This window comes from Cydia splendana, chromosome 5, assembly GCF_910591565.1.
Source record: "Cydia splendana chromosome 5, ilCydSple1.2, whole genome shotgun sequence".
NCBI classification, from domain to species: Eukaryota; Metazoa; Arthropoda; class Insecta; order Lepidoptera; family Tortricidae; genus Cydia; species Cydia splendana.
In genome coordinates this window covers 16,219,296-16,241,756 of record NC_085964.1, presented here as the reverse complement: position 1 = coordinate 16,241,756, position 22,461 = coordinate 16,219,296, and the positions used below count along the sequence as shown (strand labels likewise).

Here is a 22,461-nt window from a genome sequence, read left to right as displayed (position 1 = left end):
AAAAAATGCTGTTCAGTATCCCTGCATGTTAGCTCGCATAGTAACATGCTGGAAAAGTATCTCTTGTTCGTGTCAGTGTAGTAAAATCAATTAATTAATGTAGGTACTAACTCTGGTAATTCTGAGAAATCACACCACGTTCTCATCAATATAATTAATTACTACCTACGTACATCTATCAAATAGCAATAATGTCTGGCACGGAGAGAAATTAAAGATTTCCCAGCAGATACAGTCTCATAAAATATTTATGACCAACAACAAGCATGTTTAACGTATCGTAGGTATGCGCGGGTTTGATTGACGGTGTTGAAAAAATGTATCAATTTACTGATTTAAAACCTTCACGATTTTCACGGATATTTTGTTCATCTGTATGCAGCATGATGGAGAATTATTATAGGTAGCCCAGAACTATAATTTTGTATCATAAGTAACCTGAGTTTATCATTGCTCAATGAACGTAGGATTAATCTTAGAAACATTATTAAATGTTATCCCATTCAATCCCGAGACCACAAGCGTGAAGTCACATTGACAATATTTAGATTTTAATATTTTAAACATTTATGCGAATTAGTTTGTAATAGGTTTTTGACAAAATACATTTGCGATACGCTTGTGTAGTCGACTATACTTTTTTTATTCATACGGTCATTCGTCGTCTAGTACTCATCAAGACTTTCCTAACGACCCGGAACTCAACCAGGCAACTTTTTTTTAAATTTTCTCTAACCAATTTAATTTTCAATCCTGATGATAGAAAACGCCAATCTAAACTTAAATAATGTATGGAAATAGTCACGTTACTTTTCGTAGCATCTGTCATCCCGATGCAATTATCGTATCGTTTAACTTTTCGTTTGACGTTTGTCGATGTACGATTGTCATCTTAGCTAGGCCCCCTGATCAGATGTTTCTGATCATAACATAACATTGCGTTGTCACCAAACTAGCGTAGCGTAATAGCGTATATTCCTTCCTTCAATCCGACATCGGGTACTGTTTCAATAAAAATATTGCTTATAAAAATGTATCAATTCTTGAGACACGTAGCAGAGATTGAGTGATTAGCGGTAATCAGAGCCGTGTGTGCACAAGGGCGCTTTGTGAGATCCAGGCTTAGATGATTCAGGTCAGACGTCAGGCCGTCAGCGCCGCGGTGACTGGGATGCCATGGCGAATTCGACTTGCTGTAATGACAGTTGATAAAATGACGCTATGCGCTTGAGTCGCTCGCTACTGTTTTGGTGATGAGCGAGAATGAAAAGTTTATGAAATGCCAAATTGATTTAGCTATCAACTTAATCTTAGAGGATATCAACACGTAGGAGACAAAAATGACGTAGGTACCTACTTATTAACACCAATAAACTAAGTACTTAAGTCTTTCAAGACAAAAATAGACGGTAATTGAAACGCAGTGTATAATGGAACGAACAAGAATAGAACTTATTCCAAAAAAATTAGTGCTTGTTTCAGGTTGATCGAATCGCACGTGATTCGTAGGATAATTGAAAATATGACAAACTCATGATATGTAGGGCATATCACAACATGTGATATCAGAAAATGTAGAATTGTGCTCCAGTTTACCATTCAAGGGCGATTGATGGCAAATGTGTGATCTAAACGCACTATGCAATCGTGTGTATGTGTAGACGTGTGCATGCAAATTTTACTGTTTGTTTAATGAGGTTAATTATGATGGCGTATACTAGACGCTTCTAAACGGTAAATTTATTCATTATTCCCTACCTAACTTACATGCTGCTGCCGGTATAGCTCTTAAGTAATATTGAAGCTTATGCATTTACTTATTTTTAATGTTACTGTTACTTTGTTACATACCTAAGAAATCTAAGAATCAAGGATCTGAAGGAATTAGGTAGGTAGGCAGTTCGTTAGTTAAGTTAAGAACTAATCGCATACTCCTTATGAAAGTTATGAAGTTAAGACTACACATATTTCAGTGTCGATGAAAAACTAAGGTTTAAAAGGATGGTAAAGGACTACGAGTAGAGCTACCTTTAAGGTACTTTTTCGTTGCGTAAAAGTACGTAATTGAAATGTGCAACTGCTTCTTCTTAAATAGATATTTACTCCGCTATAGATAACCTAGCCAGCCTAATAGCGGGCTTATCCGTTAGAGACTAACTGACAAATAACCTAGTATTTATTCGACAAATAGTGAATAATTAACCGCAGGATTAAAGCGATCCTCCAAATCAACGCGTAATACCTATTATTTTTGGCTATAGGTACAGATCTCTGTTGTATTAAAAGACCGGGTGATTCAGGCTATGTATTAATCCATCATATCAAAACCTAATTAAGTTTATTATTGGGTTCCCAACACGGGTTCTCTTCTAGTGAGGTAAATAAAGAAAATGACCCAATCATGTTTTGGCATGATGCCAAGGATACAGGTAGCATTTTCTTGGTGCATCGCACGATACCGCAACCGGAGAAGCTGCCAGCCTCATTGCCCCTGCCGACGTCGCTTGCACTTGAGTCCTTTGGATATGCAACTCGTCGAAACTATTACATAGGTGTTTAATTCGGCGATGCATAGACATGAAATAGAAAAGAGAAAACCCCGAAATATATAAAGGCATCCAATATAGGCGATACCTACACATATTGGCGATATTGGTAAATTCGTAAAAACCAACTTTGAAGTAAAACGAAAGATTATCTAACTACATAGAACATTCAGAGCAGGTATTGATATACCAAATAGTAATACTAATAAGCACTTTGTTTGTGATAGTGATAGACTACGTAACACAATTTATCAATCTCCAATTAACTTTGCTTGAAGAAATAGGTACAAAAGTTGTTCCATTCTAGTAAAATTCTGATTGCTTTCAACACATGAAAACTATTCAAGTGGAAAAGACTAGGTACTTATTAAATGTGCACGCGATCCTTGGAAATATTATCGTAATTCGTAATTTGGCACTATGACGCAAGTGAACACGGAAAGGATTAACCGACCATTCTTGGAGGCGTCGCAATACAACGTTAGCAGCTAATCGATGCTTCGACCACACACGAAGAAGTGACGTGCGTCGGTTGATGGAGACAATTTCAACCAATCGACAAGGAAGTTAACCAAGTACCAAGTAATGCGAAGATTGTTTGGAATTTTCAAACAATTCTTGCGGCTCAAGTTTACCGGTATATTGATAAATGTTTGTTGCGGTAATCAATTTCGGTATTCAGGAAGGCATTTGCTTGGTTAGGTACCTATGTGTTTAATTTACGACCGTATATTAATGAAGTATTTATTTAATTTAATAATTATCGCAAATACTGTTGGTAAAAATGTATTGGTCTCAATTGGGATAAACATTTAACAGACAGACGTGTATAGAACTTTTCATATTTCATGCTCTGAAAGTGCGTCGTTGTTGTTCTAAAACAATTAATTAATTGTTGTTAATTTCTGATTTCTGAAAAAAGGTGCGTTGAAAGTATACGTTTATGAAGCGTTTATGCTTTAGCGCAGAAAAGTGGTGTACTCCTCTGCGTCCCCGTCCCACGAACAACTGGGTGGAAACAAAATGGAAAAATAGTGTCTTTATTTCCTCGCCTGGAACAATTGCTAATTTGTTGATCCTTTTTTTTATAAAAAATGATGTAAGTAAATTGTTAAAAACAAATTATTCTTGATTTCTTTCGTTGAATTCTATTTACTCGATTTCATAAGGCGGGAACCAAAAGGAATACACAATAGTTATTTGTACAACAAGAGATCAGTTTGATATTTCTTCGAGTGCTTATTTTGAGTCCCGTGCAAGCGAAAGATTCTATAATAGATTCACGAGCGTAGCGAGTGAATCTAATTTAGAATCTTGAGCGTAGTAAGGGATTCAAAAGCGCACGAGATGTAAATAACTTTGATCTCGTGTAGTACACAAAATTTTTCACCCTAAGCAGTGAGAACATACCTAGAGGGACAGAGATAATAGAACCCAAGTATATCGAACTTGTATTAGACCCCGCATGTTGAAATGACATTTGACTATAAAGGTCACTTGAATGTCATTTTGTCTCACTCAGTGAGCAAAATCGCATTTTGCTCACTGAGTGAAACACGCTCAGTGAGCAAAATGCGATTTTGATTTTGAGTTAAAGTAAAATGACCCAGAAGCCTGGCAGTACCTAGTGGAACTCAGGTTTGGTGCAACAAAGGCACATTATGTTTTGGTCATCTTGTTGAGCACTTACGAGAGTAGTAGGTACCCAAGATAAAGCTGATGCCGAACCCTGGCAATAAATACCTAGTGGAGCTCGGGTTTGGTGCAACCACAAAACAAAGAGCGCGGCGCGCTCATTCTTTCTTCCGTGGGTGCAACATATATAGACACGCTGTTTTGGATATCCGACTCGTCATGATGATCACTGGGTAGACCAGTACCCAAGATAGCTGATGCTGAACCCTGACGTACCTAGTGGAGCTCGGGTTTTATACAACATAGGCACACGCTGTTTTGGTCCTGCAACTCGTCTTGATGAGTACTTAGGAAAGCTTTTTTTTGTGCTTTTTTTTTTCTTAGGAAAGTAGTACCCAAGATAGAGCTGATGCTGAACCCTGGCAGTACATAGTGGAACTCAGGTTTGATGCAGCATAGACGCACGCTGTTTTGGACATCCGACTCGTCATGATAAGCACTTGGGAGAGCAGTACCCAAGATAGAGCTGATGCTGAACCCTGGCAGTACCTAGTGGAACTCAGGTTTGTTGCAACATAGGCACACGCTGTTTTGGTCATCCGACTCGTCTTGATGAGCACTTAGGAGAGTAGTACCCAAGGAAAGCTGATGCTGAACCCTGGCTGTATCTATTGGAACTCAGGTTTGTTGCAACATAGGCACACGCTGTTTTGGTCATCCGACTCGTCTTGATGAGCACTTAGGAGAGTAGTACCCAAGAAAAGCTGATGCTGAACCCTGGCAGTACCTAGTGGAACTCAGGTTTGTTGCAACATAGGCACACGCTGTTTTGGTCATCCGACTCGTCTTGATGAGCACTTAGGAGAGTAGTACCCAAGAAAAGCTGATGCTGAACCCTGGCTGTATCTATTGGAACTCAGGTTTGGTGCAACACAGGCACACGCTGTTTTAGTCACTCTACACGTCTTGATGAGCACTTGGAAGAGCAGTACCCAAGATAGAGCTGATGCTGAACCTTGGCAGTACCTAGTGGAACTCAGGTTTGATGCAACATAGACGCACGCTGTTTTGGACATCCGACTCGTCATGATGAGCACTTGGGAGAGCAGTACCCAAGATAGAGCTGATGCTGAACCCTGGCAGTACCTAGTGGAACTCAGGTTTGTTGCAACATAGGTACACGCTGTTTTGGTCCTCCGACTCGTCTTGATGAGCACTTAGGAGAGTAGTACTCAAGAAAAGCTGATGCTGAACCCTGGCTGTATCTATTGGAACTCAGGTTTGGTGCAACATAGGCACACGCTGTTTTGGTCATCTGATACGTCTTGATAAGCACTTAGGAGATTAGTACCCAAGATAGAGCTGATTCTGAACCCTGGCTGTACCTAGTGGAACTCAGGTTTGGTGCAACATAGGCACACACTGTTTTGGTCATCTGACACGTCTTAATGAGCACTTAGAAGAGCAGTACCAAAGATAGAGCTGATGCTGAACCCTGGCTGTACCTAGTGGAACTGTGTGTGTGTGTGTGTTTATGTATGGAGCAGCGTGATTACCGCCAGTAGGTGTCCAGACGGCATAGTTTTTCGCTCAATTGTGTGGTATGGACGCAAAAATAAATTCAAGGACATTGGCTCGCTGACCCAACATTATGTAGGATGTAGGAAAGCCAGTTGGCTTCCTTACAAAAAGTACTGGGAGACCGTGTAGGATGTAATAAGCGCTTATGAAATTGTATACGTGTGGATGATATTGGCAATTTGATTTTATCGTCTGGACACGCTTTTAATGGACAAAGTAAACGCTGTAACAGACAGGCGTACCGGACAGTAACCGGGGTCCGGTTAGTATATTTCTTTCTTGTTCTCATTTATAGCTGCGTTCTTAACGGACTTATTACGTACCCAATCGATCGAACATGAAACAAGCCTCAGATTGGATCAAAGTCGCGGTCCGGTACGTTTAGGTAGAAAACTCCGCGAGCCCTTACAAAGCTCTGCTTTTTGCTAGTTATGTTATTACGTGGTGCGGCGCACCAAGGTCGCGGTGCGGTCCGGTAGTCTGTTGCGGCTTTTACAACGAAAAAGTATAAAATTAAAAAGTAAGAGGCAATCCCGCTGATTTTCATACAATGAACAAATAATTTTAAAATTACTGCAGTTTGTTAAATAATGTGTGTGTTATTAATTTCACACATGTAAAGTCTCCGATTGCAAGTAAGTCCTAAGGAAAAAAATCATGGCCGTATAGGTCGATTAGGTACTTCAATTACTGATTTTGCGAAATTGCCTTGTGTTGTATGGTTTCCTCGCATTCGATATGAAAAATGAAAAGTAGAGTGCTTAACTCGGGTGAAAGGAACCATTTCTGTCTCGGACTATTGGCGCTCTCACTGCGTTCGAGCGCCAAACTACCTCGACAGAAATGGGTGCCTTTCAACCCTTGATTAACAATCTACTATACCTGATTCACGCAAAATTATCTAAAACACCAAAATAAATGCATCTTTTGAATACACCACACCTAACTAGAGTTACAGGCGTCCATAGCCTACGGTGACTGCATACCATCAGGCGGGCCGAATCCTTGTTTGCCACCAATGTGGTATAAAAAAAAACTTGGGAATGTTTCAATACCTCCATGTAACAAATGGAAAGCCCTAACACAACACGTGTTTTTAAACAATGGGCAACCCGTTAGTTCACGCAAAATTCTTACAAATAGGTATGTGTGCAATATACCTACATAATGTATATTACTTCTTAACAGCAGCTATTACAGTACGGGTACACATTTCAGATAACACATGACATGAATGCGTATCTTGCCCACGGTTCACAGAACTTCAATTAGGTATAAGCATTCGTGTTCTTTCTGTACACAAGTAAAGATACTTAAGCGTATATTGTATACGCTTTTAAGTGGTGTGTGAGTCAATGTCGACTGTCATTACGATATCGTCGAGGTGTCGTTGGGAAATGGACTTAGGACGAGCCGGGACTTTCTTATCGGACACGATGTTTGTCGGACATTTAAAATGCACTCATTAATTGAGGTTCCTGATATTTGTAAACAACACGGTGATAAACATCTTGGGGTATTTCCTCGGTCCGAATTTTTAATTATCAGTCAACCATGCAAGGATAATGATCCTTAATAGGTATTCTTATGATCTTCATTTATACACTATTAACTAATTATCGGTAGTTTGTACGTATTGGGTTATGGGTTATACAGATGGGGGATTCGTGGTCAATTTGCTTTTCCTGTCCACTTTTACCTCAAACACCACACCACAGTAGGTACCTCAAAAAAATATCAGCTTTTAACAACAAACTTTTTTGTTTTTCATTGTTTGCAATGTTTTATTGCATAATCCACCTTTACCTAATATTGATTACAGTTTAAAAATCATTTATTTACATAGGTACAATATAATATATGTATATACAGTGGTACTACTAAACGTAATTAATAACTAGCTTAAATTTAAAATAGGCCCTTGAGGCATTGTACTACGGATGCTGGCGGCATTTCCTCGCTGTATCGCAATGCTGATACGTAGTGCGAGAAACCCGCCGGCTCTTCGGTCACCAGTTACGTCAACCAGACGCTTCGCGATTTCTGCGAACAACTTGTGCCCGCTGGGACCCCATGGACCTAGAGTTTCAACTAATATATAATCATTTTATTACATAGTTAATCTACATAAATTAGATGCATGTCAACATACAATAGTTATTTGTTTTACAAGGGGGCAAAGTTGTTGTTTAACCCCTCGTGCTATATTTATATTATCCGAGCAAGCAAAAGATTTTTGAGCGTTGCGAGCGTTTCAATGCACGAGAGTAAGAACAAAAATGTTCACCACACAACACGAGAAAAATACGAACTGTCTCTAAAACATTGCAAATCAAATTCCAATTAACGTTATATATCGAAACGTTATACATATAACGTTATATATATTATCAAATTCCAATAACTAAATATTGATCATTCAAAATCATCACTTAAAGTCAATTCTATCAGCCAACATGAGCAAACAATTCAGATTTTGCATGAGATTACTTTGCCACACATAATATGCATAAAATCCAACTTAGGTACCTACTTATCAGTTTTTGAAGTAAAAAGAGAGCATTTACGAGCTGGTGTGGTGAAAATATATATATTTTAGTAATATTTCATATTATCTACAAATTATAACTGTTTAAGCGTTAACATATAGCACAAAGGCATTACACCCATCATTAGTAGATTTAGCCAAGCATTATTGCTCGTCAGGTATTTCGCAACATAGTCCCGACAATCAATTTTCTTACGCGTCGACGCCGAGCCGGAGGCCTATTGTTGCAGTAACAAATTGCTCGCGAGGGCTGTGCGAGATTCCTCACGGAATATAACCATAAGTTTAGCGAATCGCGGACGTCGATCTCATCGGACAGCGGCGCTGTCGTCGGCGGAATTCGATTTATCGCCGGCCACAGCGGCCCGTTGTATGCGCAGGCGCAGGACTTTTGTTCCTACCGCTTCTGAAGCACTTGCTTCAGATGAACCAGCATATAGAGTCCATAGAACTCGATTATTCCAACGGAGTCTTGCCGTCTTTGTCGTTCTTCAGCTTTAAAGCTAACCAGCAAGACCACATGTGGCTTTGCCATCAGAGGAGGGTCCTTATGCACATGGACCATAAGCACCCTTTAGGCATGGAGCGCCTAAAAATAGCTCTGGCTTATCTACAAATGTACCTATTTGACCCAGCACAGCGCGGTTTGGAATTTCAAACTGGCTTAGCTTCAAAAGTACCTACTTGAAAAATAAAGACCAAGTAGACTTACAACAAGGTCTAAATAAATAGGCTTTTATGAATAAATGAATATTAGTTCAACTCGGTTCAATAGCATTGTTATATTGCGTCGCCATTCCGTAATTCCGGTGCAGAGTGCTGTTTATGCTGCAGGTTGGCAGGCAGAACACGTCCCACCCCCCCTTCAACCCTTCGCCCTTCAACACCCAACCTTCAGCAAACCTTCGGTCAGAAGTTAGCACACACAATGGTTTCCAGCCGCCGTTCGAGTACGCCAGTAGTGTGCGACCTCAGCTAGGGCTACGACTCCCTTTTAGCTATTGGTAAATATCAGAACACAAAGTCACAATTATGCTGGTTCATTTGCGACACTCTTCTGTGGTTAGGAAGCGATATACGTGGTCACTGGTCAGTGCGCAGCCAGGGCTATCAGCACGCGATCTGTCGCTTACTGCGCTAACGAACTCGTTCACTTACTGCTATATAGGGTGCACTTCATTGACAACATCATCCATCATTCATTTGACGTGTAGGCACAATTTAGGAATTCATTTCAATTTTAATTTGGTATTAATTTTGCTACAGTAAGCTAAGCTTACATAATTAAGTAGATACATACATAATTAAGTTTGATAGTGAGTAAAGATACCATATTTTCACTTTGTTCACTCCCTTATGTACCTATACAAACCTCCACCTACACAAGTTATTTCTGAATGAAGTAATAATAAAAAGCGTTGGTGTCGACATTAAACAGACAGCGAATACTCCAACTACTTCTCGCAGAAATACCTTAGCTCGTTCCAAGTCTATCAAGTTACATTACCTACATAATACATACAACATACATCATAAAAGCCTAACACCGACTCAGAAATTGTGAACAATGTCAATAAAAAAAAAAACATTTTCTTATCACCATCCTAAGATCATGTTCCATTTTGCTAATATGCAGCTGTACATGTGAATAAAGTTTTGTATAAGTCCGTCCACATACTGACATTGTTTCGCCCTACAAATGTATAGCTTTAGATTCGCATGTAGGTAGTTTAGTTATATTATAGGGTATCAATGAAACAGTGGCAGCCCTGTTATGGGGAGCCCGCAAATTAGTAGAGGAGATTGAGTACAAGAGGTGTCGGATTACCCGCGGGCGAGGGCCTTGGCCCAGCCTCCGACCCCATACATTGCGGTTTCCTTCTAACAATTAATTGACAGTCTATTGGACATATTGATCGGAGTATATCGTAAATATAATTATAGGTGTAAAGGGGCCTTAAGAAGTTAGACATAAATATTCACTTATCCATTTGGCGGTAAATTTTAACGACGTCTGTAAATTATTGCCCTTTATGAGCACTAATCGGTTGTGAATGTTGTGATGTACTCAGGGTTTTGCGTGAGTTAATATTGGAAGTACGTGATTTAAATGAAAATTACATGAACTTTGATTGCAGTTTGGCCCGCACCCACATATATAAACCGTTTTATAGTTTTTACAATAGAATAGCAAGTTCCCATCAGATTCGTGCTATCGAGGTTCCACTGTATTTAGTTGCAATCATACGAGACCCTCCATAATCTTTGCAGAACCCAAAACTATTGAAAGCCATGCTTTAAGGATGAAAGGGACTCGAGAACTTGTATGGATGTACAATTAATTATGCGACTAACTTAATCAATTAACGATTCCACGAGCCCGGAGAGCCGTCGGGCGCTGCGAAGATTTATACCGAGTAATTTCGATCATACTGCATACTTACCCAGTAATAATATCCCTTTCCTCTCGCCTGATAGTAATTACTGTTGCCCGGTATCATCATCTCCGGACTTCCATCGACATGGATGGTAAATTAGCAAAAAATAATGGTCAGCGGCCGCTTTGAGCTGTGCGAGGCACATGCGGTGCGGCAAGTAGGCCCTGAACGTTATCACTTACCGAACGCTCGCTTAAGAGAAACCAGTGTAAGAATATTCTCTACATCCGTAGCCACTATGCCTCATTAGGGGGCCAAGGACAATCGTACATCATCGACAAACGCCAAACAAAAAGATAACAGATGCTACGAAGTCTCGTGACTATTTTCATCTTGGCTAGGGGGCCTCATGCCATCCAGCCAGCATTTTATACAGGATAGCTGAGACAAGCTCTCGGTATACGGGGTGAATGCAGAGGTAATGAGCAAAATTGAACCCGCAGAGCAGAGGTTTAGGGTCGAACATGATGCAATTTTATTTAATAGTGCAGTTAGTTACTTATAAATAGGACACCATACACCAACTTTAAAAAGAGAGGAAAAAATGGAAATGGACTACCCAAGTAAACACAAGTGAGGTAGTTACGTAAATAGTAGGTAGGCTAACATAATAAGTATTTAAATTTTAAACATGTTGAACATATATCACAGCTAGGATTTACTTTGTCAAAATCACAAAATAAAATGTCACTAAACGTTTGTAAGGTTGCTCCAAACTTTTGCAGCTACGAGAGTTCAAGTTGTTTGAAGATGACTCTCGTTAAAAAGTCTTGCATTGTTTCTCAGGTCATGTCTGAATTCAAATTAATTTTAAGTTAGGCAAACTGTTAAAGGTACGTAAATGTATATTAAATGCGAGTTTTTGGTTCATTGTAGTTATGGAAAATCTTCATAAATTTAATTGCGTACCTACCAAAATCGACTAATAATGAGAAAGTTAACGGACGTTAAGGGGAGGCTTAATTTTTACTATCTGCGTTGAATATCTTTGTAATTTTTACTCCCTTGTCAACTTTGACGACACTTTTTGATGCTCACTAAGAAAAAAATACTCATGAACACTACGAAAAAATTTGAGCTCTTTCCGCTAACTGCAACATAAATTAATCTGACGGCCCAACGACCAGGAGAAACACTTCAATCATTACTAGATACTCTTTGAAGTAGCAGTAAAGCATTCGTTTCTGTCTGTTTACTTATTGTCCATTGCGCCATGCACTTAAACAGTGGCAGCTGGGTAAGGTAAGAATAAGAACGCTTTCCCTGAAACTATGAACGTAAATGTGGAATGTTTTACAACAATATGAAACAAATGAGGTCGTGTTTTCGTACAATAGAGGGCATTGTTATTCAGAAACGTAGATTGTAATACCAATTCAATATCATTGCCGATTCGCGTGCGCTTAAGGATGAGTGCGACGCATGGTAAAGCACTCAGGTACCTAAATATAATTTTGTAGAAAATAATGAAATGGTTTGGTTAACATAGCCCGGTTTGCAGGGGAAAATGCACCAGGTATATGGTATTTAAACATTTAAACTTGTGCAAACCTTAGTTCCTTGAAAATTCCTGTTTCAGAATTATCTACTTAATTATCTATAGTTAGATGTAATGATAGTAATGATAGAATGATAGGAATGATACTGGACTAATAAAGGATTATGAAATTATAGTCTGTCAAACCATTTCCGTCAGTAGAAATAACTAAACTAAACTGGTTTGACAGACTATAATTATAATACCTATAAAAACAATCCTAATATTATTACCTACGCAATGCAACGGATGATAGCTAGGTACATAAAGTGATAACGCAAATAAATTGAAAAAAAAAAATTATTAACAGTAAAATGCCTTAATAAAAAAATAATATTACAATCTTAGGTATAATTGTAATACTGACTGGCAGAGACTAAAGAAACCTCTGCAATCTTCGCAGGTGTCAAGTCGAGCGGCTCAATATAATTAAAACGGTAAAACCATTTGCGTGAACGTTTAATAATTATTGTACAAATTAATCCTTATTGTGATTTTTATTATATAGGTACAGAAATCGCATTATTTGTTACTTAAATGTAAAGTTTTGTTCGAGAGCTGAACAAGGTACAGTCAGGATCAAAAGTAGCGCATCCAACTACGCGTCAGAATTATCTAGGTACTTTAAAAATTAACAAGAAGTGGTATGACTCTATTATGTAAAATAATCGAACGAGCGAGCGAAGCGAAGCGAAGTTCTTACATTCGACTTGGATCACGCGGCTGGCTAGCGGCACGTCCCGGCATTTCGATGTTTTTAAGCTGACCTGTCAGAAGATAGTTTGATACTCAAGAACTTAAGTAAATTTGTTCAAATTCAAATGAAATTGGGTAAAGGTGTAGTTGAGGGCATTATATTTTAGTGATTAAATTATGAGCAGGCTCGATTAAGGGATTATTGTGAGAGGCAGCTATTCTGGTCATTTTATTTGCAAAAAACATGGTCAAATTTAGTATCAAATGAAAGTGCTCGGTTTGCACTTTCATAATATCGTTTTTAAATATACATTTTTGAAATAATTAGCAAGATAAAAATAAATTAATATAAACATAATATAGGTATTTGATATTTGACGGGAAATATTTCGGCTTAGCACAGATACAGTTTATTTTAATCTCTATGATTTCTATGATGACTTAAATCCAGGGGAGGGACAGTCGTATATAAAGCACTTTATTCAAAAAAATAGCGACATCTATATTACTTAACGCTAAACTTTTTTTTAATATGGCTTCACTTAATTCGTCAGAACGTCTTAAAAGTCTTGTACCTAAGGCATGGATGAAACAAAAAAACATCTGTTAGAACAGATTATTTATGGACCTCGTTGCCATGGAGGCGATTGTCACAAAAAACAACTTTGTCAAATAAAACTCAAAATATTATAACACCCCATTTATTAAATATATTAATACGGGTCACTCACGGAAGTTTTGTTATTAAAACACCCCATTGATTGCTGTACTACGACATAATTCAGATAAATAAAAATACTTTCAGTTTTAAAATGTTAAAAGAAACAAAGTTTTCATACGCCATCACAGTTGCTGAGAATTTTATTACCAAAAAATTTAGAAAAATTATGGCGGGTAGATTCACAACCTGCTGCGTGTAATTGTGTTTCGTGGTCAATTGTGTGTTACTCCAGCCATGTATGATAGGTAATTTATTTACATCAACAGTCAAGTTAAAAGTATCTAATCTGTTTTCGTGTATTAATAAATATCCTGAAGCCTTTCTTCAAAGTTAAAGTTTTTTACGTTTGCAACATACTTAGACGCTATTTATGGCCCCTATATTGACGTTGATATTTCTGGTTAAGAATTACAGATGGCACTTTAAAATGGATGCAAAGTTCCACGAGAGGGCTCTCTTTGTCCTATATATTATACATACTACTCTTTGCTTAAATCTATCAGTCAAGGGCTCCACAGACCTTGCAATAAATCCAGGCGATTTTTGATCCATTGCAGCCTATAGTGCGACATGAAATAGTAGAAATTGAATCAAATGGAACTCAAAAATGTTCATACTAAATTGTTGCCATGTGTAAGCATTTTAGGTCAAAAATGTGACAGTTACGTAGAAAGTGGTGCTCTCATTTATTTTCTACTATTTCATGACGCACTATACGATACCTAAGTAGGTGCAACAAAGTCAATCGCTCTATAATAATTTTTGGTTCACTGCGAGTTCTCAGTTCGGGGCGAACTACTAGTTAGTTTGTGACAGAACTTTTGAATGCGAACGGTAGAAATAGGAAAGGTATTTCAGGGTGGCAGATACTTTTGGTGCGTTTTCATCCGCTTGTATTGCTGCTGACTGTACGGTGAGCCACATCACTTCATTGTGTATTTTTTATACTACGTACTATAATTTTATTAAGGTATGTATCACCTCATAAACCATTAATTTTTTTTGATATACGAGTTATTTATATTAAGATAGAACGTCTTCCTGAGACAATAGAGGACGACTTCGGGGGAAAACGGAATGTTTTTATTAACCATTTGGTCGAGTTGTTCCTCGTCATATTCAGAGAACGAATTCAAGGTCGACGTTTAATTCAAACAATCGTATTATAAATCGGGCTTAAATTATTGATTCAAAAGAAGGTTTATTTTCAGTGTGCGTTCTAGGTAGGTGCTTCGAAACGGATGTGGCCGGCTGGCGCTTCCCGAGAGTGGGTTTTAATTTCCTGTAGTTTACACGGTGGGATTGAGAGTGTCAACATGTCAGTGAACTCTAGACAAGTTGTAATACCTATCCATCGTAGCGGTGTTCATTACTTAATCCGTTTTAAGGTTCCACGTTACTCTTATTTTTTACATACACAACAGTTTCTCTAGGTTTCAATAATACAAAATATACGAGAAAACACATGAAGCTGAGCAGCATGCTACCGAATATTATCTTTACTATAAATTCACGCCACCAATCATTTAATTTATTGTTTATGCCGGCCCACAGACCCGTGAATACAACAATTTCTATAGTACACACTATGATCCAAAACACGTGCCATACCCGCACGTGACGGAAGCGAATTTTAAATTCCATTAAACAAAATAAATAAATAAATGCTAGAAATATGTAAAACCCCCTTCTCACTGTACTAGCTTGAGGGACTATTAAAAGAAGTAAAATTATTTGGTAGTGCGAGAAAAGAACTATGATCGCAGCAAAAGGAAAAAAGTTAATAAAAGCTGCCATAGAGAGCACACGGGAGATAAAGAACATGTGCCAGCCTAGGAAATGGACTAGTGCAGCCGACGCGTCTTGAGGTTCGAGACCCCGCATGATGAGGGGGCCGGGAACATGGCGTGGGACGTCGGGCTCGTCTTTAATCTCTTCGACATGTCTCCGCCGAGGAGGCGCTGACAACCAGGTTGGTATAGCTTCCGCATTCTCTACTAACTTCTCGGCCCATATCGAGAGAGTGCCTGGTCTAGGAGCAGGCATAGCCGGTGGCGGAGTTACGCATACTTCTTGTATAGTGTACTGTGTGTCTCGCCGACGAGGTGCGACTCTCTCAATTATAGATATCGGCCTCGTATACTCATCCTCGCTATTTAATGAAGAAGTTCTACGCGATACTTGGCTCACAGGTATTGGTGGTAAATATTCGGAACTTGAATCGGTACAACATCCCTCATCATCGAAAAACGGTTCAGTTATATTAGAGCGCGGCGAGAACTGAATCATATCACTCGTACCCTTACTTCTACTGTGGTTCGACCTTTGTGATATTACAGACGTTCGATGAAGTGGCGATAATGTTTCGTAAATATTTTCCTCTTCCGTTTCTTGTTTCTGTTCTTCAACTTTGTTTACTAATTCGGTTTTTTCATTTGCTGAGTTTTCCAGTTCTTCCGAATAAGTCTTCCATGGATAATGACGACCACAAAGTTTTTCGCGTTCAAATCTTCTATATACCGTGGCCGTGCTAGCCATCCGGAATGAAGACATCACTACACTCACCCATACTAAGGAGACTGAAAATAAAAAAAAAGCATTTGCACTCAATATAAAGATAAATAAAATACGCTACTTAAGATAAAGGTAAGCTAATGCCTTGTTACATTAAGGTCAGAGAATTCAGGGAATCTGCCTCAAAATATAAGTGCATGATAAGTGATAAACATGCCATAATATAATAGGTACGAAAAGAAGAGGACGTTTATTATGCAAGGTGGTATGACACTCTAAATTGTAGGTACCCTGAATAAGCAAGATAACCACACATTACCTATTAATGCAAAAGAAAAATATCAAATCTTACATTTTTCGAATTTAGGATCTGAATAACGGTTCATCAGGTCCAAAACGTTCACAATTATATGTGGAGCTGAATGAATAAATGCCTGAAGGAACAAATAGAGCTCCATCGGGGAAGGGGCCTTGGCTATTTGTATGGCGTTTCGGGTACGTTCGTCGTCTTCGTCTCGAGCTGCACAGACGGCTTCCACCCACCAGAACACTTGGTGGCAGTATCTAGAATGCAAGAATATGTATTTGATGAGCGAATACCTACACGATGTCGTCAAATATATTATATGTTTACACATTTGCACCTTACTCCTTTGTAATAAGGCGAAAAATGTATACATATATTTGACGACGACTGTACTTAATTAATTAGGTACAATTCCATCAAAGTCGTCACCTGCCAATTGCCGCAATCGGAAATAACAAAAAGTTTCCAATCTGCATAAATATCCATTGTAAATCGTTTTTCTCTATCTCAATAGAAATAGCCGAGTCTTCAGTCTGTAGTCCTGGAGGTGGTGACGCTAATGTAAACACCAAGCTTAACAAGGCAGGTAACACCATTAAAATAATCAGGAAAATCCCGATGCTGAAAAAAAAACATGATTTGTTAAATCACGACTCTAGCCCAATTCCTAAATAAGTATGTATTACAAAGCTTTGTAAGTTTTCATTTCTTTTCAAATAATAATCAACCGGGTGCTGACAGAGTAGCATTTTTACTTCGTCTCATTTGCACAAATACCTACGGCTCTGGTAGAGGCTCCTCACGTCTTTTGTTTTTCTATAAGTACCTACTAAAGAGAGAGATATGATATGATTAAGCGAATTGTTTTTTTGTTTACTCACCCATGATCATTGCTCAGAAAATGTTCACATACTAAAGCAATATCGAAGCAGATCAGTGTGAGGTAGACGACAAGACCTGCACAAGAAGGCAAGACTCGATGCAAGAGAAGTGCTGTCCATGTCGGCAACTCCCAACCCAAGAATTCACCCGATACCTCGTTGTCCAACTTGCATGTTACCATTGTGAAGCATTACCAATGATAAGATATTTAACACTGTTCATCGTTTGTCTTCAACTTTACATCTTCACATCTCACATTTAAAGATCGTTTTTAGACAAAATCAATTTCAGTCACGGCGTGTTAGTGTGCTAACTAAACTAAGTATGTTTTGTTTCAAGGCGAAAAAGTAGAAAAGTAAACCTGTGAAACATTCAACACACCCATTGATAACAACGATAAGATAAAAGGCAAATAGATAACTGAACTATAGGACTCATTCGAAATTCTTTCCTCTACAATACCACCGTAGTTTTGTGTTGATACCTATCATATACAGTATTGCAATGGGTCAACTGAATAATTCAATTTATTTCTTGATACCAAAGTCACTAGACCCGGAGACAAGCAACTGACCCTGGGCAACCAACATCGATAACGCAACAGAATCCTATACGCATAGTTATTACAAATCTGAATGTCTGCGCTATGTGCTCAGTACGTCTAGCACGTCTTGGCTTGATGCGCGCGACATCGTACGTTAACCCGAACTTGTTTTTGTTGGTGTATTTATTTAGCCCCATACCTTCTCAAGGATCGCAGTTGTGCGGCGGTGGAAAGACATCGCAATATCTAAGCTTCGTGGTTCTATATTGCCACGCAGCATCTCTTTCGTTTGGCATATTGAGGAAAAGGATGCAAAAAGCGCAACTCGAAACAAACCCCGAAGTGAGGTATTTTAAAAATGAGGGTAAACGTGTAAAGCTTACGCAGATGTAGCTGAAATCGCTAAAAATATGTGTATATCCCAGCACAGTTGGAACCATTGTAATCTGTGGATTTTAAAATTTATTGTTTCACGTACCTATAGCGATTTATTATTGAACCGGAACAGTCCCTACTCACGTCAATGTGACACTGACATTAGTTGACACGAAAATATTGCAGGTTATGTTATGAGCAATGGAAAATAGAAAGAGTAACTAGATTTAAAACGCTAATTTTGGTTGTATATTGCCGTTTTGAATTATATTATAATGTATAAAAATATTTTATCACGGTCATTACTTGGTAAATCCGCTAGTATGTTCAAAGGTTCTGTTGAAAGCGTTAGGCAACTTAACTGCGGGATTTGTTTAAGAAATCCTAGGCAAACACCGAAGCCAAACAACCAAGCCTCTCCAGCAATAGCTAGCAAATACCAGGTCATTACAGATAGCAATGCGACTGTGATAGAAAATACAGCAGAAGAGTTATATAAGGAGGAAAACAAATACCCTATTTTTAGTGACGAATTCGATGGTGTTAACCTGGAAAGTATGGCGAATAAAAAAATATCCTAGTCATTAAATGGAGACATTGGTGTTTCAGATTTTCTCACCATTCATTACTTTTTTCAGGAGGAAAAAATGGCGTTTTTGAAATAGAAGATTTAGTATCATTACTCCAAAGAGAAAACTCAAAAGACATATTTGTAGCAACTGTACCCCAGAGTATAAACTATGTTGATTACATCTGTGTTGTTAGTGCCCGTAGTAAAAGACACATTTTGGCACTGGCAGAGTTTGTCAGAAAAGTTTACAAGAAGAAATGTTACAAGTCTGACTCAATACCAAGGATTGAAGGCAAAGATTCTGAGGAATGGATGGCGTTAGATTTAGGTATTTAATATCTAAAGTGTAACCTACTTCCACAATCCACAAATGAGTGTTAGTTACATTTAAAATTTTATTGTTTTCAGGCAATATTGCACTGCACATATTCTCCGAGAAAGCAAGAAAAGTCTATGATCTTGACTCTTTGTGGGCTGTAGGGCCAGAATATGATGAACAAATGAATAAGAAACATGATGTTGCAGATATTTTCCAGAATTATAGTGAATATCTGAAAGACCTCAAGCCACTAGCATAGCTGTTTAATTTACCAATAAAACTTTTATTTCAATCATCAGGTGTTTTACATATAAACCTATCGACAATTATTGATATTATTTTTACCCCCTAAGGCCCATTCCATCATACCTGATGAACTGTGTAAAGTTTATCCTTTCATACGAAATTTTAAAATAGGTTTCTAAGGTAAGGGAAAAGGAATCAAACACTATTTTAAAAGGCCAATAAAGTTGTTGGGTAGAATATTCGGTAAACCATATCTTGGGGGTCATCCATATACGTCAAACACATGAAAATTAAGATTTTTTTGACCCCTTCCCCCTCCTTGTCACACCCGGCCACATTTAGGAAACCCCCCTCCCCCTCTGGTATGACGTCACTTGACATTTTTGTTTTCAATGAAATTGGCAATTAGAAATAAAAATTACAGCAAATAAAAAAATCTAAACAATTTTCAGTTACAGATGATTGTGACTCCCCCTTGTCACAACATGTCACATTTTCTTGACCCCCTCCCACCTCCCAAACGTTTGACGTAAATTAATTGATGACCCCTTGATGGTGACAATATATGGTTCATGACTAATGATTAAATTGATTAATGAATGAGAAATTAAAATAAGAGGTGAATTAAAAGTCTCATATAAAATGTTTATTTTCGCTTAGTTATTTAAGAGATACATAAAGTATTGGTTGTGGGAAATTATAATATAGCAATTGATTTGTATACTAATAATGGAATAACATTTAATTTGAATACAAACTTCTATTAATTCATAACTATTGAAATAAAATGTCTGTCTGTTAATATAATTTGATATACAAAATAACAATTTGGCATATTTTTGTTTATGAACTAGCTTGAATTTCTAAATGCATTGTTACAATGTAAAATAATTACAAAAGCACAGCTGTCGACTACAACATTCATTCCACAATCACAAGATTTATTTCATTTCAGTCAAATGCAGATGCACTACCTAATAAAATCTAATTATTTATTACTAAGTAGCATAGTTTAGGAAGCAACCTATATTTATAAATATACAAGTGCTTCTAATGGACTAAGAATAAAATTAATTGGAAGCCAATATATGATAAGATAAACATAAAATGTATTATGATAAAACATTAATAAATTATAATAAAATATTGTAAGAATTAAGAGTTATGTTGTATTAAAAACAATTATTGGACCACTTGTAAGTCTTTCATTTTCATGACTAACATCAATACAATAATTACATAAGGATTATAGGGTACTACTGCCACACGCAGCCACAGCTATTAATTGGCTTTCCACAAAAAAAATGTCTCATAAACACTGAACTAATAACTTGCCTTAAGTCAGATCTTAAAAATATGATCGAGACCTGTGTCTGGTCAACTTAGCAAAATGGAGGCTACAGTTCAAATTATGAATCTGGTGCAAAATTTCTAAATATATTCATACAAAATACACAAATACATACTCCAAAGTGGTTGCTTTACTTTTTTGCAAAGTTATGGCTCATGACTACTGATTTAAGACAATATGGCCACACTTCTCCTCACACCAGCACCTGAATTGACATTGTCTAAGCTTGACCATTTCTTTATGCCATTTTTGGCAATTTCGGCAGATATTTTATCTTCCATGACTCGTGACATGGCTTCTAATTTCTGCGCTCTCTCCTTACTCAGTGGTTCACTGGGAAAAGCCAGGTCATTCGCCTCGGCAAGTGTGCGCAGATCAAAATAGTATTTAGCATACACACTAGATGGAACATTGATATTGAACTGTAGCATTTCTAAAAACTGCCTCTCCAACTCATTCATATCTTCTACAGTTATGTCTTTTAGAATTTGGCAGTAATCTACATTCCAGACAGCCTGGTCATCCCACACCTTACTGGCCAACAATATGGCTCCTAAAACTATTCTTTTCCAATTAGATGGTGCAATATCTAATTCAGCACAGATGAGGAGGCGCTCCAAGTAGACCAGTGTGATGATGGCGCATTCTGCTGTTAGTTGTGCAGCATTAAATAAGGTTCTTACAAACTTATATATCTGTTTGTGCTCAGGATTATATTTATCATAGTCATCACTCACCCCTTCCTTGCTGAGTGGGTGTAGTCTCTCATCAAAAATGTCGTGTCTACGTTCAGATGTTCGATTCTTGATATGGTAATAGATGGCCAAGGCTACACACTTCACAGTATTCTTCAAATTAGGTTGTGACACAGTACTATCATCTAAATAGATAGTAGAGCAAGAACTACTTTTTTTGAGTTTGTTGTCTGCAATCTGGTGCTGGCTGCGCTTTCTGGTGATGCCGTTCTCTATAGACGCCTTAGACCTTTCCATGAAGATGGTTTTGGCTATAGGATCTTGCGAAGGGTCGATATCGCCGTCATCCGGCTCGCGCTCGCTGATGTGCTGGATGTTATTAGAACTGACTTCCCCTTCCGGCAGGTAGTCCTCCAGCTTCACGACATCCTTCCGGATCGGCGAAGGGCTCCGGTAACAACAGCAACTATTTTGGTTACCCATCTTCGAATGCAAATTATGAGCGCTAAAGATAAGTCGTTATCATTCTACAAGCACTGCCAGTGTCTGAACGCGCGTAAATAGCGTGCCGAGTCACTAGAATCACATAAAAGGCCCATAGTATCTGAAACAAATATGTACCATGAATTCTATACGTTCTAACGAAATGAATATTCAGTTTCACGTGTGGCATATATTACATCAACCAAAAATAAAAGTTAGGTACCTCGACAATTGTGATCAGTATTAGTCACATTTCACTGAAATGCAAAAATAATAGAAGAGAAAATATATCATTCACTTTTAGGAGGTTCGATTCTATCCATTTGACAGAACTCGAACGACTCGAACGTCATTAAGTTATTAAAATTGTTGCTTGGCGTTTTTTTTACTGCGCTTGCTTTTGAAAAAAAAATCGTGCTAGTCATTGTTTATGGTATTTTAGGATGCGCAGCGCTGGCAACATTTTAATCAC

General features: G+C 38.0%; 3 protein-coding genes across 3 annotated transcripts; 1 reads left to right on the top strand and 2 right to left on the bottom strand.

Moving 5' to 3' along the window:
- Window positions 1-14,166: 14,166 nt before the first annotated feature.
- Window positions 14,167-17,880, bottom strand: LOC134790823 (uncharacterized). Its single transcript, XM_063761781.1, has 4 exons — window positions 17,405-17,880; window positions 16,953-17,144; window positions 16,569-16,780; window positions 14,167-16,281 (listed from the first exon to the last, which is right to left on the bottom strand). Exons 1-4 carry the CDS (start codon window positions 17,584-17,586, stop codon window positions 15,086-15,088), a joined length of 1,782 nt encoding a protein of 593 aa, XP_063617851.1. The 5' UTR covers window positions 17,587-17,880; the 3' UTR covers window positions 14,167-15,085.
- Window positions 17,881-18,491: 611 nt separating this feature from the next.
- On the top strand, window positions 18,492-19,509 carry LOC134790836 (uncharacterized). The gene is made up of 3 exons (XM_063761804.1): window positions 18,492-18,879; window positions 18,963-19,223; window positions 19,304-19,509. Exons 1-3 carry the CDS (start codon window positions 18,600-18,602, stop codon window positions 19,471-19,473), a joined length of 711 nt encoding a protein of 236 aa, XP_063617874.1. The 5' UTR covers window positions 18,492-18,599; the 3' UTR covers window positions 19,474-19,509.
- A 573-nt stretch (window positions 19,510-20,082) lies between these two features.
- Window positions 20,083-22,355, bottom strand: LOC134790835 (cyclin-Y-like protein 1). Its single transcript, XM_063761803.1, has 2 exons — window positions 22,213-22,355; window positions 20,083-22,110 (listed from the first exon to the last, which is right to left on the bottom strand). Exon 2 carries the CDS (start codon window positions 21,987-21,989, stop codon window positions 20,979-20,981), a length of 1,011 nt encoding a protein of 336 aa, XP_063617873.1. The 5' UTR covers window positions 21,990-22,110; window positions 22,213-22,355; the 3' UTR covers window positions 20,083-20,978.
- Between the last annotated feature and the right edge of the window lie 106 nt (window positions 22,356-22,461).

Excerpts from the sequence above, each read along its gene's own strand:
- LOC134790823 (XM_063761781.1), bottom strand. The coding sequence starts at position 17,586 with ATGGTAACATGCAAGTTGGACAACGAGGTATCGGGTGAATTCTTGGGT. Across the intron at positions 17,145-17,404 it reads TTTCTGAGCAATGATCATGG|CATCGGGATTTTCCTGATTA; the intron begins GTGAGTAAACAA and ends TTTTTTTTTCAG. Across the intron at positions 16,781-16,952 it reads CCGATTGCGGCAATTGGCAG|ATACTGCCACCAAGTGTTCT; the intron begins GTGACGACTTTG and ends CTTGCATTCTAG.
- LOC134790836 (XM_063761804.1), top strand. The coding sequence starts at position 18,600 with ATGTATAAAAATATTTTATCACGGTCATTACTTGGTAAATCCGCTAGT. Across the intron at positions 18,880-18,962 it reads CGATGGTGTTAACCTGGAAA|GAGGAAAAAATGGCGTTTTT; the intron begins GTATGGCGAATA and ends TACTTTTTTCAG. Across the intron at positions 19,224-19,303 it reads ATGGATGGCGTTAGATTTAG|GCAATATTGCACTGCACATA; the intron begins GTATTTAATATC and ends TATTGTTTTCAG.
- LOC134790835 (XM_063761803.1), bottom strand. The coding sequence starts at position 21,989 with ATGGGTAACCAAAATAGTTGCTGTTGTTACCGGAGCCCTTCGCCGATC.